General features: G+C 37.0%; 1 protein-coding gene across 1 annotated transcript in view; it reads left to right on the plus strand.

The window, feature by feature from the left end:
- wrap73 (WD repeat containing, antisense to TP73) overlaps positions 1-19262 on the plus strand; it is an 80264-nt gene that overhangs the window by 30064 nt on the left and 30938 nt on the right. Inside the window, exon 4 of the mRNA XM_028807455.2 lies at positions 11674-11790. Coding sequence (XP_028663288.1) covers positions 11674-11790 — 117 coding nt within the window. The remainder of the gene's footprint in view (positions 1-11673; positions 11791-19262) is intronic.

Here is a 19262-nt window from a genome sequence, read left to right on the forward strand (position 1 = left end):
TGTGCCGCGGTGCTTCGCATACTTAAAAGCCAAACAGCCCTATTGATTTGTTTGCTAGAGATTGTTTTCTCTATCTATGTGACATTCTGTGCTCCTGACATGCACTCCTTTGAAGAGGAAGATATGTTTGCATTCTTTTAATTGTGAGACAGAACTGTCATCTCTATCTTGTCATGGAGCACAGTTTAAACTTTTGAAAAAGAGACAAATGTTTGTTAGCAGTGTTTGAATAACGTTCCTGTCTCTCTACAACCTCCTGTGTTTCTGCGCAAATCTGTGACCCAAGCATGACAATATAAAAATAACCATATAAACATATGGTTTCTACTTCGCGGATTTTCTTATTTCGCGGGTGGCTCTGGAACGCAACCCCCGCGATGGAGGAAGGATTACTGTACATTTATTTATTCTTTCACAGTTTTCTCACCTTTTCTTGATGCTTTTTTGATTTCTTCATTTCTCTTTCATGGTTAATGTAACTGTTGCATCTTTGAATGTTCATGGCCTGGGGTCCCATACTAAAAGAGCTACTGTTTTAGGCTATTTGTGGTGCAGGCTTGTTGATATTGCTTTCCTACAGGAAACTCAGCCCCTTGTTATGGATATTTTGAGGCACCTCATCCTCTGCCCTGTTGAAGAAGTGTGGGGATGCCATTCTCCTGCAGTGTAGCCTCTCAATCAAAATTTTGGGTTTGGGCTATGATGAGCTTGGCAGGTTTTGCTGCTACTTGTTTGAATTTGGTGGCAGGAAGCTCACATTATGTTCAACTTGTGCTCCCAAGCCATATCAACCCTCCTTCTTCACTTTCTAATCCATTCTTAAATTTCGATGGTTATTAAATTGATTTCGGGTATTGGTGCAAATGCTTATATGAACCCTTTATTAGACAAAACACCTCCACCGTTACATCAGCATACACCTCACTCCCCCTGGTACCTCTGCAAATTTGTGTTTGACCAAAATTTATTTGACTCTTTTCGAATGCTGAACTCCTCTGCAAAGGAGTTTTCTTTTTACTCTGGCAGACACCATTCCCATTCCAAAATAGATTATATTTTTATTTCTTGCATCAACATCACTCTCAGACCATAAGTCTGTTCTCTCTCTGTTTTACCCTGCCTCGAGCAACCCGTTGGCAGTTTAACTCATCACTGCTTTGGGATCCTACATTCTGTCAAAAGTTATCAGATACTCTAGAAGAGTTTATTGATATTAATTCTGGCTCTCTGGAAGACTGTGCCTATGTCTGGTTAGCAATTAAAGGGACAATTCATGACTTTTCTATTAGTTATGCTTCTGGATTGTTAATGGCCTGCAGAAAAAAAATTTCTGTCTTAGAATCTCTGCTCACTGTTTTGGAGAATGCCCACCCCCATGTGTTTAATCCTGATTATAAATCCTTAATTTCTAATGCAGGAACAGAGTTAAACTCTATTCTTTTACAGAAACTGGAATTCAACATCCATCGTACACGAGCCAGATATTATGCTTCTGGGGTCAGGCCAAGTAAATTGTTAACACTTAGGCTCCATAAGTGTGAAGCGTTTGTTCGATTCATATCTTGGCCGGGAGTCTCACTAACAATTCAACTGAGATCAATAGACAATTTTAGAGTATTACTCTAATTTATTTTCTGCTCACGCCAACCTCAACCACATTGAAATCAACTCCTTCCTATCCAATCTGAACCTCCCTAAGCTCTTGGAAGACGGTGCCTCTACTCCTGAGGCTTTAGACTCCATGCAATCAGGGAAATCACCAGGGCTGGATGGGTTGCCACCTGAGGTTCTTTTATATGGTTTGGCAGCAAATATCAGTCCCTCTTTTCCAAATGTTTGATTCTGCCATCTCCACTACTCAACTTTGTCAATACTGCTATGATCACCTTTTTGTTAAAACAAGGTAAAGAGCCAACTGATTGCTCAAGTTATTGGTCCATCTCTTTGATGAATTCCAATGCAAAATTGCTTGCTAAACTTTTGACACACCACCAAAGCTCCTAGCTAATTCACCCTGATTAGACTGGCTTTATTTGCTCTTGCCAGGCAGCGGACAATATGAGACGCCTTCTCCACATTATTGAAACAGCGCATCAACTTCCCTGTGCCCCAGCTTTGCTCTCTGAACTGGTCTTTCTTGTAGCAAGTCATGTATCACATGGGGTTTGGGGAGGCTTATATCAATATGGTGAAGACACTTTATTCTTCTCCTTCTGCTATTATTCTCACTAACTCAGTTACTTCACAATCTTTTCGAATTTTGAAAGGAGCCAGGCAGGGGTGCTCACTTCCCCCCATCCCCCATCTCTTCAGTCTTTCCCTCGAGCCTCTAGCTATTGCTATACATGATTCACACCTAATCTCTCCCATAATCTTGCATGGTACTCACCAAAAAGTTGCGCTTTATGTTGGATGATATTATGCTTTTTCTCAGCGATGCCCCTTCTGATCTCTAATATGTTTTTAATTTATTTGACTTCTATGAGTCTGTGCCTGGTTATAAAATCGTTTAGTTCACGTCATCTCTCCTTTCTCTTAATTTGTCTAGTCTTCAGTCCTGCACCTCCTTACCAGTCCCCTTTTCAGAGCTGTTAGCAGCATGTTCCCTCTTTTGCTTCCATATAAATTTTGGTCTGATGTCAGATCTCTTTTATCAAGATTTCTTTGGATCGGTAAAAAACCTTACATTAGATATTCCACATTAATTCTTGATAGGTCAGATGGGGGTGTTGCCTTGCCAGATTTGGAGATATATCATTGGGCATTTATACTTGGATCAGTTTGGTGCTGGTTGGAATCCCCCAGTATTCTTCCATCCTGGCTCCCAATTGAAGTCAAATTTGTTTTTCCCAGATCTCTCTCTCTCTTCTCCCTTTTGTCTCTCTGAGATCGAGACATCTTTCACTAAGTTTGGGCTGTCTATGCCATATAGTGAGAGCATAAGTAATTAAAGTGGAGAAGCATTTGGGGCCCTGCCCAAAATTACATTTACTCCCATTTTCCTAAATCCAGCTTTGCATATTGGTGGCAACCCTAGTGCTTTCCCAACCTGGAGGCAGTGCGTTATTTCCACACTTGGCAATATTTTTGACAGCTCAGGGCTCCGAACGTTCCAGTCGCTAAGATCTGAGTTCTCTATTCCATATTTTTCCATTTCATTTAATCTTCAAATTAGGTCTGTTCTTAAGTCTCGTTGTGTTTTGTTGTTTTCTTAGTACCCTTTCATTCTTTGCTTTCCTTTATTCAGTCTGTTTCTCCTAAAACGATGCCTGCCTCTATGTTATATACAACTTTGCAGAAAGCCACTCTTAAAACATTACCTGTTACTTTGGTTTGGGTAAGCGATCTTCACTCTCTTACTATTCTTGACTGGAATATAATTTTCAGAACATTTAGGTTACAATTTTAATTAATGCCATTGTAAAATACTTATAAAAAGTACATATTTAATGTACAGTTGTCTTCTAATACATGTAGTACATTATATTAAACGGTTATTTTTTAATATGACTCATTGTTACAAAATATAAATAAAAATGTGATAACTTATTCTTGAATGAAGTAACTAAAAAATGTGAAGTACACTTAACTTCCATATTGCCAATGCACCTGAATGTCACTCCATGTTTACATTTTCTAACTTATTTCATTTTTTGTAAACATCCACTAAATTCAATTCCTAGACTCTTTTTGCACAGTGACGGTTTGAGATGGAAACAACAACATACTAGCTCGGCACATTTGTTACTCATGCATTTTTCCTGTGCACATTTGTCATTGTGCACTTTTCTCTGTGTGCATTTGTCCTGTTTCATCATAGGGGGTTGGGAGTGGTTTATTCTATCACTCGGCTCCATAACCTGGCTGGACAATTGGGGATGATGGGGAAAAGTTACAGCGCCTCCATCATCTATTCTCTCCATCTTTTATCATGATTATGCACTTTGGCTTGCCATCTCTTTATTTATCGCTGGCTTGTCAGTGATTTTTGTGAAAGTGTGTGGGACCTTGGACTATATGTTAAAAGGATGAGTGTACTTGTGCAGTGTAAAAGATTGAAACTCCCCCCCCCCCCCCCCCCTCGGAAGACTAAGCTGTAAACAGATTATAAGCCAAAAATGTGCAGTAGTATCTATAGCATAGAGACTTCTGCTTCAACTACCTTCAGAAAACATGTTTTGGTTGTTCTGGTACATAATAAACTGAAGATTAAAATCCTACACATGTGCTCTGAAGACTTAAGATTTTTATATGCTTAAACTGAAAATTACAATATGCACCATATGGAAACTGGGGGAAGAAGTCAGGTTAGCTAGTTTATGTTTGTTTTTTGTTGAATAAAGATATATATTTTAATAGATTATTGTTTCCTAGTTCTGGAGACAATACTACTTCTCTTATATTAGTCCATCCCATATCTTCTTTCTTCTTCTACATTCTTCTACATAGTTAACTGAATTTTTCAGTTGATCATAGTGGGGGCATAGGATTGGCTAATAACTGATGTATAAACTGTTTCCTTTGGCAAACCCCAGGCCCCTTTCTATTATGGCATTTCTACCTTTGTTTGCCACACAGCAGTGTTTCAGTACTTCATTGCTTTTGAGCAATTAATTTTAAAGTAAGCTTTAATTAATGTTGGAAATATTTTAAGAACTTTTAATTAAAGAATAAGTTTAGTATTTTTAAAGTCAACGTTGTTTCTTCACAATCATAGTATATATTAGTTTGCCAAATGAAATTGCCATTCTAAAGTAAAGCTACTTAGGGGTGAAATACTACAATCGAAAGCTAAATACCCCAAACTCTTAAAAATGCTTAGACTAATATGATTAAAATTTGGTAATGTTGTAGAAAAAAGAAAATTCGCTGACCTCTGTGTGTTTGATATTTGTCATTTTTAATGCTATAGTGAGTCAGACATTCTAACGCACCTCTTCCCCCTTTTTGCCACAGCACTTGCGCTGATCACATGGAGAAATGGGTTTGCTAGTTTATGCAAACGAAGGACATCTACTGAATCAAAGTGAAATGAGTGAAGTTTGTCAAAGCTCAAAAAGACATTTAGCAAGTGCTTGTCTGTGGCTGTGAGTGAAGTCAATATTTTGCAATTGATCCAGTAAGAAAGGTATTTAACCCACCCATCAAGCACATCTCATCTGAAAGCTTGCGGAAATACTAACTTGGGGACTACATTTTCCTTCAGCCCATGTAGTACTCCAGATGATTTCATCAATGCTCACAAAGTTTAAAAAAAGAGCATAGATAAAAGCGACGTGTCATCAAAGGTATTAACTGCTGTGTGTGTCACCAAACACAACCCCAGGAACTGCCCCTGGGACCTAGTTTTACCTTTTTAAGTTCCTTGATGGCAGACAGCATTTGAAGAGTGGGGGTTTACTGTCCTCGTAAATCTAGTGCAATTAGAATAATGGGGGAGTGGGTCCCCTTGGTGAAATGAGCTTGTTTAGAAACGAGGAAAAAATATTGTGCATTGCTATCAAATGATTTAGCAGATCGAGTGTGTGTCACTGGAAAATCAATACCTGAAGCTAGCTTTTTTTTTTTTTTTTTTCCCCATTCCGGGTGTGTTTACAACCCAAGGACAACCACGTTTGGGTCATGGTTTGCCAGCAGTGATATAGAAACACTGTCTTAGAGAGTATTTTTTCATCCCACCTTTGATTGTGGTCAGACATGTTGCATTTAAAAAAAGACATTATTTTTAATCTGGACCCTTATCTGGGAAATATGCTGCCAAAACAAGGATCTGCAGTGTTGCTAAACCCTTAAAAAGCAATCTTCCTTTCTTTCTTTGTACACTAAAAAAAAAAAAAATTATGAAGCTCCCAAACTTTTTTTTTTTTTTTGTAAGCTTCATTATTGCAATCTTGCGCACAAAATATAACATTTTTATATCTGACGTTCTTCAAAGTGAGTTTCAGCAGCTGGAGAGTGGTGGTGTGATGCACTTTGCCAAGCTTGCACACAATTTAACTGTGTCTACTGTGTCTTGTGACAGTAAATCTGAGATAAACTAATTACTTTTTATTCTGTGTATAGCCTTACATTTTTGAAAAAGCAATACTGTTGTCCACCTGCATATTGTCCTTAGTTGCAACGCCAGTCAGCGATAAGTGTTAAGCGATTTTTGAAGTGAGAAAATTAAAAAAAAAAAAAAAAAGCCCTGTCACTGCAAATGCTGCATCAACACCCGCCCTCCGTCACCAGCCACCGTTCACTGAATGAATATATGTGGGTGGTTCGTGATGGATGACTTTCTGTTTTAGAGTTAAAAGTTACAAGGATTAAATACTACTGGCAGGAATATTTATTCAAAAACCAAATATGAGATTCTTATTAATATATTTTGATTCAATTCAGGATCTGTGCAGCCCAGGTTAGCTCCTTGCGCAAGTCCTGTTATGAAAACTAAAAATATTTTTAGTAAATTTTTATTTTATTTCAGTTAGTCTTGTCAGCTACTTTGTTTTGTTTAGCTTTAGTTTTTCATTTTGGTTTTAATTACTTTATTTCATTTTATGAAAATATTTTTTATTAATAGTTTGTTTTTATTTTAGGTTTCATCAACTATAATAACCTTGATTCAAACCTACTATATACTGTGGCTGTAGTAATTTTAGGCTTTGATTCTAATAGAGAGTTGAGATTTTTAGCAGTTGTAAACTTTTGAATAAGTCAACATTTAAATTGCTTTCCAACATTACCGGATACCACTGTTGTGATGTCCTTCAATACTGAGTTTTGCTGCAGTCTCTTTCACACCAACACCACCAAGGGTTGTATGTAGCAATTTCAAAAGTAAGCAGCTCAGCTGAAGTTAACAAATTTTAGCCCCTGGTCTAACAAAAAAAAAAAAAAATTCTAATACTTCCGATTAACCAATGGCATTGTAAATGAAGCCCATTGAATTAAAAGAATTTCTAGGATGATGCCAGGTAACACAGCTATCATTTTAAAAAATAACTAGCCTGCTCATGTGTTTGGTTGTGGATCTGATTGGTGCCAGAGTCCCAATCCAGTGTGATGAAAAGGCTTAAAACTTATTGAGTACATCCATTTTTCAAGTCAAAAATGTCATTCGGTATTGATCCATGTCTTGAAATTATACACATATTACAAAACAGCTTATCCATGTCCTTTTAAGAAGGGGAAAGAAAAATGCCAACCATTGTTGTGAGGTTCAGTCATTTTAAAAGGGACTGGCTGTGTCTCTCAGTTTTCCAAGTTGTCCTCCTCTGTGGCATTCTTTCAGCTCCAGAGGTGTCAATTCACCTCTGAAACTCGTTGCCAAGCAGTGTTATTGACATTGAATGATCATGCCTAGATTTGAGTTCCTCAGTTCTGTAGACAACTTGTCAAAACTAACTGAAAAAAAGTAATACAATCGTTTGTTCTTTCACTGTATGGAAGCTTTTTTCTTTATTTTACAAGGATGCTGCTGCTGCATTGATAAAACACTTGTGTGTGAAAATGAGTGAATGAATAAAAATGAATATGTGTGTGTGTGTGTATATACTGTATATATATATATATATATATATATATATATATATATATATATATATATATATATATATACAGTATATGCGAATCAGCAGCACCCTCTGATGTCCTTAATTTGTTCTATCCATTAATTTATTTTTCTGTGCTAAAGGCATAATATTAATAATAAAAATAATTCCATCTATTCACATTACTATTCAGTATTCAGGTTAGCTAGAGCCTGTCCCCGCAAACATAGGGCAGAAGGCAGGAACAACACCTGGACAGGGCACCAGTCCATGCTAGGGCAAACACACACACACGGGTCGGGTCAATTTAGCAATACCAATTTCATTTTAATCAGGTTGAAGTTTAGTACAGATGTTTTTGCATAGGCAGAGTGGACTGTATTATCTGCCTCAGAGCGCCAAGTTCTCTAGTCTAACTCCATGCTCCCCCCATTTATTAATGGATTGATTGGTATTAAGGAACGTCAGTATGTTTTCAGTAAAAAAAAAAAAAAACATCCTTAGCTGTTTTGTTGCCACATCTATAGCAAGCACAACTTTTCATGCATTAAAAAAAAAAAAGTAATTTGTTGTGCTTCAATCTGATGTATCGCACACGCTGCTTTTTTCATTGAAGGTGTTTTTTTTTTTTTAAATGGTGTGCATGCAATGCATAGCACATCATGTCATGGGTTGTTATAACTCCACCTATGATGGATGCTGCAAGTAGAGAGGCGAGCAATAAATGGATCTTTACGTGGAGAAAACAGTACCAAGAATTTCTGATTAAAGTGTGTTATTTGTAATTTGCTGTTGATGTCACAAGTATGCCACTGAAACTTGGAAGGCACATTTTCTTATCTTGAAACCTTTACTGCTTTAAAATGGACTTATTTGCCAAGTTGTAGCACTTTTCGTCATATTACTGTACCCCTTAGGTACATTATGTACATTATGAAATACAACAACAGATAAGCATTTCTTAAAATGTATGGAATATGCTTCACTTTAGAACACAATTTCATGTGGCAATCTAACATACCATGATTGTGGTAAAAAAACTTGAAACTTCTTAAACTTATCCTTTAAGTAGAAGATCCTGTTTGTCTGAATTTTCTTTACTGGTTCTGTCCGTGGTCTCATAATTGGATATGCAGCATGCTTTCTTGCTCAGATCACCAAAAGATCCAAGCTCTAGAACAAGGATGGGGAACCTCCAAGCCCCACTAGCCAACATGAAATGATCCATTGGATGTCTCCTTGTTTTAATGTATGTAATTTTTTGCTGTTTTCACGAAGCTGTTTGTTATAGTTTCACTAATTATAATTTCTATAAACAAACTGCAACCTTAAAAGAAAACCGTCAAATGTATTTTTTTTTCTTTAGAGGCAGTTTTCAAATGACCCAATTAGCTACTATAGATCAGCTGTTTTGTCAACATCCAATTGTATTTACAAATGATTAAACTGGTCTTTTTTGCAAGTATTATTTAATGTGAAAATTGGCAAATCAAAGAAAAGTCAAAGCTGAATATTCTGTCATTCCAACAGCAACAATTGACTTCTCATTAAGAAGTTTGGTTGGAATAAAAATTTGCAGCCTCTCTGGCCTTCAGGGAATTACTTTGCATACCCCTTATCCGCACTAATTCACAACAAGACTATGGGGAGATATCTCAACTAGAGTTTTCTCACTGACGTTATATCTGCTCTGACAACAGCTGACACAACCTCAATTATTAGTCTTTAGTTTCCATTTGAATCTAGCATCCTATCCCCAAGGTCTTTTTTTTCCCCTCTGGTTTGCCACAGTAAAAGTAAAGGGCAGATTTTATACTAAATTTATTTATCTCATAGTTTTGTCACTAGCACAAATATATTGTGGTCACTTTGTTCTCAGTAGTGTCTTCGCTACATCCCAAATATGATTGTGCTCCTTTGTGCAGAGTGGACCTTCAGCAAATAGCATAGAGTGCCTAGTGGAAAGATTTGAAAACTTTTACTTTTATTTCAGATATGAAATAGGTGTGTAAAATTATAATTTAAAATGTGTATGTAATAGGTTTAACTGAAATATTCTTTGTACCCAGAATAGCTCTTCATGAATACAAAGATCAAACACATAAGGAAATATGACAGTGCTTAAGTAGGATTGGTTTGCACAGTTAGTATCATTTCTTTGGCCAAAAAATTCTTAGGTTTTTACATTACCACATGCTGTTCCTGTCTCTTGTATGAAAAGAGGTTTCCCAGTCCCTAATTTATTTCCAACCACCTTATGATTTTGCAACTTTTTGCATTATATTCTTAGTCCTTCTTTAAATTTTCTGCCACCCAAACTTCGAGATCAGTACTTGTTTGGTGCTCCAATGCAGTGGAAGTACCAACAAAAAGTATTGGCACGTCCCTACATTAAAGGCATGTGTTTCTCCTGAAATCCTTTGATCTTTCCTCACACTCACTTCATAATTTCTCTCCTAATATCTCGGTACTGAAAACCAGTGTCTATTTTTATTGCTGGAGTCCCCCATTTTGTTTAAAGATTCCACACTTTTTATCATAATAAATCAGCAAATTCCTACTGTTCTTTCAATATAAATAAGGAAAAAAGTAGCTATTGATTTTATCCCATTATGCTGTAGGGTCTTAAATATAAATACATCATTTGTGCATGCTTTGATGGCAAAATATTGAGACCAGTCATTTTTTTTTATATGTTAACTTGTACAGTATCAAAGTTAAATGAGGAAGTTAGAAATGATGATGAGATGGATTGCCTGGTATTAAAAACACCATACATATTAAGCACACTGTGCACTGGGTGGACTAGATACCTCTCCATTGCAGTGCACACTCGCACACCCACCCACAATTACTCTTTAATGACATGATTTAGAGTCAACTGTTAACTTAACCTTAAAGTGTCTGCAGTGTGGGAGGAAATCAAGCCCACACCAATGTGCAGAGAATGAGAGAACTTGACAGAGGCAGTAAGTACTACATTTTAATCAAGTTCAAATATAGGCAAGTTTTAGGTGGCTCTCTGTACCTGTGCTTTATCTGTAATTAACACAAAGTGAAATGCTGTGTATACTTACTTCCAAGCAATATTTACATATTAGTCTTTGAACACTTCCAAACTGAGCAGACATTTGTGTGGACTCTGCTCGTGCAGTTTTGAAACCAGAGTCAACTAGTGTAATAACACAATTCCTTATTGGCAAAGCAGATTCACATAGACAGTGGCAAATATGAGGCAGTTAAAACCGCTTACTTCACCACTAAAGATGAATTAGCAAACACTACATCTGCTGAGCTTATTAACTTTTTGTGGAAAATTTATCAGTATAACATAAAAAGTGACAAAAGCAATGTAAGATTATAGGTTTCATGTTTTTATAGTATTGGAGTAATTCTGATGGAGTCTCATTAAGTTCAATCGTGACGTAATTACTCCAATTAAAGCCACAAGTCTAAGTTCTATGTATACTTTTGGGTACGTTCAAATATAAGCAATATTAAATGTCAAACCTTTTGAGATGCTGTGAAAACAACACAATAAAGACTGTTTTACCAGGAGTGTCAATAATGAATCTTCAACTGAAAAGAAAAGTTTTATTTCACAAAGACACTCTTAAATTGGGATTAAATGTATATAGTAATTTCAGAACAGCAAATGTCATAAATCTAACAACTTAACATTTTTAAAAATGTATTCTGTATTATCTTCTATATTCTAATCAGGACACACACTGTGTGTGTGTGTATAAATATATTTAATGCATAATAAAATGTTGATGACACTCAGCTATGTATAAATAGTATAGATACATGTAAGTGAATCTCTTAACATTTGGTTTCTTTGTGTATTCTTGACATTTTAAAAGTAGGTTTTGCATTTAGATTTGGTTTCTGACCATTCAGTTTACCACAAACAAGTGTGTTCCATTTCTCTGGTTTGCTTTGCAAAGAAGGGTTCTTTTTCATTTGTTTAAATACTAAGAGTTATTAACTTAAATGTTCTGTTTCTAATTGATATTCTTATAAAAATATACTTGTATCTATTACTTTTGGAGATGGTTCCAGTTTTAGATCTTCATAGTGAAGTGCATTCAAGAAATTGTGCTGAGAAATAAGATTCTCAGTTTTTGGTTCACAGGTATGGTCGATGGAGCAGCCAGATTGGCACTGCAAAATAGATGAAGGTTCTGCTGGTCTAGTAGCTGCACGATGGAGCCCAGATGGACGACACATTCTGAATACTACAGAGTTCCATGTAAGCCTTAATTTGTTATTGCTTGCTCTAGTGGCATATATTGCCAGAAAAGAGGGAAAACAAACTAGCAACCAGACTGATGTATTGTCTGTTCTTAAGTCATTTAGAATATAGAGCAGCTGAAAAGGGGGAAAAAAACAAGTGAAGTTTCTTTCTCATGTGCAGTGAAATTTTAACAATTTGAAAATTCAGGGTACTTACAGCTTGGTGACATCCTAGTTTGGTGGATTGTACTCAGAGTGGAGTGTGGTATGCTGCTTCTTCATTAAACTTGATTAATACAGAGTTTAATCTTAAAAACCTTTTTTTATTTCTACTAATGGGCTAGGCAGTATTTTTATACACCTTTTTTCCTTTTATAAGAGTCAAACAATTAGTCAATGAGTACCTGGCTTCATGTCCATTAATAGTACACAAGTGAAAGAATTTCCCTGTAATGAAGCAAAACAATAATAGTTAAGTATATTACAAGCAAGTTGACAAATACAGTATTGATAAAGCTAAAATAGCGCATTTAAACAGGTATTGATAGTTAGTTAAAAAAGAAAGTTAGGGAAACTGGCAGAAGTAAAGGAAATCTAGAACAGATTAAAAGACATTCAGCAAGCAGCTTAAAGTGGATAATCAGCAGTACTTTAAGCTTTTGTGTTGTTGCCATAATATCAGTAGTAGTAAGAATGTCTTTAACAGTAAATACAGACACTTAGAGAGGTCCATTAGGTATTACATGGGTATTGTGGTTCATTTAAACTACTACGTAAGTTATAGCTAACTAATTTTAAAGCGGGTTAGCAAAATATTATTAATAAGCTTGAGGTTAATATAATGCAAGACCTGTATGATGTTCGACCTTTTTGGAGACTTGCTCCCAAGCAGTCTACATTTGCGGAATATGTCTGAAAATCCAGCAGCTAAAGATCAGGTTTGTTGAACTTGAGGAAATAGATGCTGTGTGTTTTATTAAAAAACTAGTCATTAAGCCCGTTACAATAACGGGCGCTAGAACAGTAGTGCATAAACATTAGTTGGAACAGTCTATATTAAATGGCAAGGGACTTTGACCTCATTCTGTTTGTTGGTCGTATTTTTCTTTGTCTTTCAGCCTTTCTTTTGTTGATGTTTACTTGCTGAGCTGACCGTTCTTCATGGGCTGCCGCCGTGTATTGTGTGTCTTTAATTTTCTGTGACAGTAATACTGTCTTGTACATCCGCTGGCTTGTACGTCCGTAATATACCTTTAATTTTCTCAGGTGGTAATACAGGCGTGTGCGTCGGTAATATGCCTTTAATTTTCTCTGACAGTAATACTGGCTTGTATGTGGCTGTAATATGCGTCACTGTATTGTGTACCTTTAATTTCCTCTCGCAGTAATACTGGCTTGTATTTCCATAAAACGCCTGTAACTTTCTCTGACAGTAATATCGCACTTCGCACCGTGCCCCGCGCATGCGCACTTCACCACACGGACACCTGAACGCACACAGGGATTTTATTAAAGAGGATTTGCAGATCTTACTCAGGTGACCTTTAGGAAAACAGGCTAGAGAGGGAGGAACAGCTAGGATGAAAGCATGCTTTAAACCTCTGAGATAGCTTTTTGTAGCCTTCCCCTAAACCATGATACTGAGCAATCTTTGTTTTCAGATCTTTTGAGAGTTGCTTTGAGGATCCCATGCTGTCAATCTTCAGAGAAGAGTCAAAGGGAAGCACAACTTGCAATTGACCACCTTAAATACCTTTTCTCGTGGTTGGACACACCTGTCTATGAAGTTCAAGGCTTAACAAGCGAATCCAGCCAATTTGGTGTTGCAAGTAATCAGTATTGAGCAGTTACATGCATTCAAATCAGCAAAATGACAAAGGTACCCAAATTTTTGCACAGCCAGTTTTTCATATTTGATTTAATTTCATACAACTAAATACTGCTTCACTAAAAATCTTTGTTCGGAAAACACCCCAGTACTCAGATATTCCTAGGAAATGAAAGACATACCAGTGTAATTTTTTTTGTTGAAAGTAAATTATTATGCAAGCTGAGAGGGGTTCCCAAACTTTTTCATATGACTGCATTTTAGTCAAGGTGAAGGGAGAGGCAACTTAATACCTAAATATTATCTGGGCTAGGCTTAAAAATCGTGGAGAAGAACTGGCATTATCAGACAAAATCAGTGACTATTTTTTAACGCAGTATACAGTAATCCCTCCTCCATCGCGGGGGTTGCGTTCCAGAGCCACCCGCGAAATAAGAAAATCCGCGAAGTAGAAACCATATGTTTATATGGTTATTTTTATATTGTCATGCTTGGGTCACAGATTTGCGCAGAAACACAGGAGGTTGTAGAGAGACAGGAACGTTATTCAAACACTGCAAACAAACATTTGTCTCTTTTTCAAAAGTTTAAACTGTGCTCCATGACAAGACAGAGATGACAGTTCTGTCTCACAATTAAAAGAATGCAAACATATCTTCCTCTTCAAAGGAGTGTGTCAGGAGCAGATCATGTCACAGAGATAGAGAAATGCAAACAAATCAATGTTTGGCTTTAAGTATGTGAAGCACCGTGGCACAAAGCTGTTGAAGGCGGCAGCTCACACCCCCTCTGTCAGGAGCAGACAAAGAGAGAGAGAGAGAGAGAGATAGACAGAGTTTGTTTTTCAAGCAAAAATCAATACGTGCCCTTCGAGCTTTTAAGTATGCGAAGCACCGACATGCTGCACAAAAGATAGCAACGTGAAGATAATCTTTCAGCATTTTTAGACGAACGTCTGTATCGTCTAGGTGTGCGAACAGCCCCCCTGCACAATCCCCATAAGTCAGGATCACAGAAAGTCAGCGCAAGAGAGAGAGAGAGAGAGAGAGAGAAAGAAAGTAAGCTGGGTAGCTTCTCAGCCATCTGCCAATAGCGTCCCTTGTATGAAATCAACTGGGCAAACCAATTGAGGAAGCATGTACCAGAAATTAAAAGACCCATTGTCCGCAGAAACCCACGAAGCAGCGAAAAATCCGTGATATATATTTAAATATGCTTACATATAAAATCCGCAATGGAGTGAAGCCGCGAAAGGTGAAGCGCGATATAGCGAGGGATTACTGTATTTAGTACCACCTAGAGAAGAAGCCTGTCTAGATTAAGTGTTTTTTAAAATAAAAATAAAATTTGGGAGGTTGATACAATTGAACTACTAGAATGCAGTGAAGATAATAAACATTTGACAGTGTTATGGCAGAACACATATTCAAAAGTGAAAACTATTAAGTTTAACTGTATTATGGAAAATTCTGATCACTCTAAAAATAATAAACTGTAATTAGCTTTTAGGCATGGAGTCAGTCCAGAAGCAGTTTGGCAAGTTTAAAAGCGTTTTGTATACAATGCAGCATAAGTTCATCACAATATTTAAAAGTAATAAGAGAAAAAGAAAACTCTGTGATGGATAAATAAGGAACTGAAAAAGAAGCTGCAAAGGAAGAAACAGGTATATAAAATGTACCTGACAAATAAGGCATGTGGTTAGTACTGGAGTTATGAGAGAATGAGAAAAGGCAAAAAGATGACCCCAAGAAAATCTTTTATTATTTTAGTATTAAAAGAACTAAAAGGAGGAGGTGAGGTGTATCCGGAACAGTAAGGGTGAACTAAAATAATAAGTCACGAAATAAGAAAATCACAAGTTCATACAATTTCCTAAGTGTATGTATTTGTGAATAAGTAGATAGAACCTCCCAATAGTAACAAGGAGTATAAAGGAGAAGTCCAAATATGAAGAGTTAAAGAACAAAGCTGAGAAGCAGAACTGATAAGGTTGTCTTCTATGAAATTCTGCCGTTGCTATGTACCAGTCCAGGTAAGACTGAGAAGATAAAGAAAGGTTTAACACATAGCTCAAATATTGGGGTAGAATAGAGGAGCATAGGTGATTAGGACATTAGGGCACTGAAAAGACTTATTTTGCTGTGACAAGTTCCATATGACCAGGAGGGACACAATGAATATGTTATTGAAGTATTATTTAAAGTAGAGAATGGGGTGGAGAAGTATTGCTTAGATTAAATAGGCTGAAATCTAAAAAACGTCTGAGACAAGAAAACATTTATTGTAGAGTGCTTAGTGAGATTTGTGAATACATATATAAACTAGGGCTGCACGATAACAGAAAAAATGATTATCACGATTATTTTGCTCAAAATTTTTATCACGATTAATAATGACGATTATTCCTTTGGTAAATGAAGTCTGTGACCAAAGCAGTGTAGCCTCGGCCAGTTATTCACAGATGCTGCCCTAATCATATTAGCTGCGTTGTCCGTTGTGATGCACACAAGTCTTTCTTCCACCAAGCCCCAAGCGGACATCGCTTCTTTGAGGCCCACTGCAATAAACTCCGCTGTATGGTCTTGTGGGAAAAACGAAGTTTGCAAAAACTTGCTTTTCATCTCAGACTCGCTGTCAATAAAATGAACTGTCAAGCTCAAATACGGTTCCGCAGTTCTGCTTGACCATAAGTCGGTCGTGGCAGCAAAATATTCAAGGCTGAGCCTGAGAATTTCTCTTTCTATTTCTTTTCGGCATTTCGCATACAGCGAGGGCAGCGCAACATTGGAAAAATGGTTGCGTGAGGGAATGCTATATCTTTTATCAAGTGTTGCGATCATTTTGTTAAACCCCTCACTGCTCACGGTGGTTATTGGACACATATCCTTGGCTATATGGTACGTGATCGCCTCTGTTATTTCCCGGTGTCTTTGCGAGCTAGGCAGATATGGTATTGCGTTGAACAATGTCCCTGATATTGTTGTCTGTGTTGTGGATGGCTGGTAATTTTTTGTTGTTGCTGTTTGTGCCTTCAGTCGTTGAAATTCTTGATAGTGTACTTTGTGGTGGCTTTTAAGGTGGTTGATGAGGTTTGTTGTGTTACCTTGGGACGTTTGGACGGAACAGGAGCAAAGTTTGCACAAGACTCGTACCTGATCAACATCACATTCCTCGAAATCGAAATAGTTCCAGACAACTGAGTATGACCCCTTTTTAGGAACTAACGATCGCACTTCTGCACGTTGCTCCGCCATCATATGTTTATTCTGACTGACTGTTATTGCTGCTATTGACTTCTACTGCTTCAGAAAGCGCTTGCAATCTAGACGCAGTAACGTCATAGTGACGCAGTCCAATCCGTAAACTAAGCCCATAAAAAACAGTTTGGTCTTTATACTGTAAAATCGCGACGATATTTATTAACTGATCGTGGGTCATAAATATCGTTATCATGAGAAAAAAAAGATTAATCGTGCAGCCCTAATATAAACTATTGATGCCTACTTTTCAAAAGTCATTGCACAAGAGAAAGTTCCTAGGAAATGGAGTTCAGTAAATATAATTGGATACTTTAAAAAAGGTGATTTGGCTGATCCAAGTAACTATAAGCCATTAAACTTAACATAAATAATGGGTAAATTCATGGAAGCCATTATTGAGGCAAAGATTGAGAATCACGACAAGAACATGTGTATTGGTAAACAGTCAGCATGGGTTTAAAAGGGGGAGATCGTGTTCTCTTCTTATGCTGGAATTCTGTAGAGAAGCAACAGAAGCATGCAATCGGAGAGGTGCATATGATACTATTTATCTTGATTTTCAGAAAGCTTTTGATAAGTTACCACCAGAGCAGTTAGTCATTAAACTAAAAGAAATGGGAATTCCAAGACACAGTATGCAAATAAATGCAAAACTGTCTTCACACTAGAATCCCTGAAGTCTATGAAAAAAGTCATAATGCTGGGCCACCTTAAATTCCTTCAGACCTCTTCATCAGCATCTTTGTTTTGTAAATGTGTCAATCAGCGCAAACAGCCTGCTATCCCACCCCCCCACCGACTCGGCTGAAGTCAGTTGCAAAGTTCTTCTAGCTCAAGTCTGTTTATCTGGGTGTGAGGTGCCATGAATTGTATAAGGTAAATATATCTGTTTGGAATGCATACATTTCATGTGTGTTCCGGGTCTACAACGATCTGGGTAAATGCAGGATGACAGGAAATGCGAGGCGAGAAATGTTGAACACATAACTCAAACAGAAACTTATTTTCATGTTCTTCTAATTGGAAAAATGCTGACGTGAAGTGTATAATGTGTGTAGACTGAAGTCCAAATATCAAATAAACACTTTCAAAAAAGGTATAACAAAACAAGTGCGCTTTTATTCAAGAATATAACCAAAGAAGAAAAAATTACTCAATTTACATGTTGCTGTCAATGAGTAAAAACTGAAGCTCAAATATCAATTGACAGAAAGTCGATTGTCTGCTTGGCTGGTTTAGAGGTAAGGGCTGCTGCCATGTAAGCAAAAGATTGCGGGTTCGATCCTGGGCTGTCCTCGTTTTGAGTAGTGAGCTGTTATTATTATTATTATTACTATAATATAATAAAAACATAAATTTGATTTGAGTCTGTAACACCAGAAACAAAAGGATATGGTTATGCTTTTCAGAATTATATGTCAAGTGTGACATCCTCAAGGATCAGTCCTGGAGATGCTGCTATAATCATGAAATTGGCTGATGATACCAAACTAAGTGAAATGGCAGAAAGATTAAATTTAATATAGGTAAATGCAAAATATTATATGCAGCTATAAATATTAGATATGTATACACAATGGGCAATTTGAAACATGAAAGTACAACTTATGAGAAGGACCTATGAGTCACAGTGGACTCCTCACTACATCTAGACTCCATATTATGAAGCAGACATAGCAGCGATAAAGTACAGCGAATAGTGACTAGGTAGATTTCAGGACTGCAAGTTATGAGTTACAGTACTGTGCAAAAGTTTTAGGCAGGTGTGAAAAAATGCTGTAAACAATGCTTTCAAAAATGGAAGTATTAATCATTTATTTTCATCAATCAACAAAATGCAGTGAATGAACAAAAGAGAAATCTAAATCAAATCAATATTTGGTGTGACCACCCTTTGCCTTCAAAACAGCATCAATTCTTTTAGGTACACTTGCACACAGTTTTTGAAGGAACTCAGCTGGTAGGTTGTTCCAAACATCTTGGAGAAGTAACCACAGATCTTCTGTGGATGTAGGCTTCCTCACATCCTTCTGTCTCTTCATGTAATCCCAGACACACTCAATGATGTTGAGATCAGGGCTCTGTGGGGGCCATACCATCACTTCCAGGACTTCTTGTTCTTCTTTACGCTGAAGATAGTTCTTAATGACTTTGGCTGTATGTTTGGGGTCGTTGTTCTGCTGCAGATTAAATTTGGGGCCAATCATATGCCTCCCTGATGGTATTGCATAATGGATAAGTATCTGCCTGTATTTCTCAGCATTGAGAACACCATTAATCCTGACCAAAATCTCCAACTCCATTTGCAAAAATGCAGCCCCCAAATATTCAAGGAACCTCCACCATGCTTCACTGTTGCCTGCAGACACTCGTTATTGTACCGCTCTCCAGCCCTTC

This window comes from Erpetoichthys calabaricus, chromosome 8, assembly GCF_900747795.2.
Source record: "Erpetoichthys calabaricus chromosome 8, fErpCal1.3, whole genome shotgun sequence".
Classification (NCBI taxonomy): domain Eukaryota; kingdom Metazoa; phylum Chordata; class Cladistia; order Polypteriformes; family Polypteridae; genus Erpetoichthys; species Erpetoichthys calabaricus.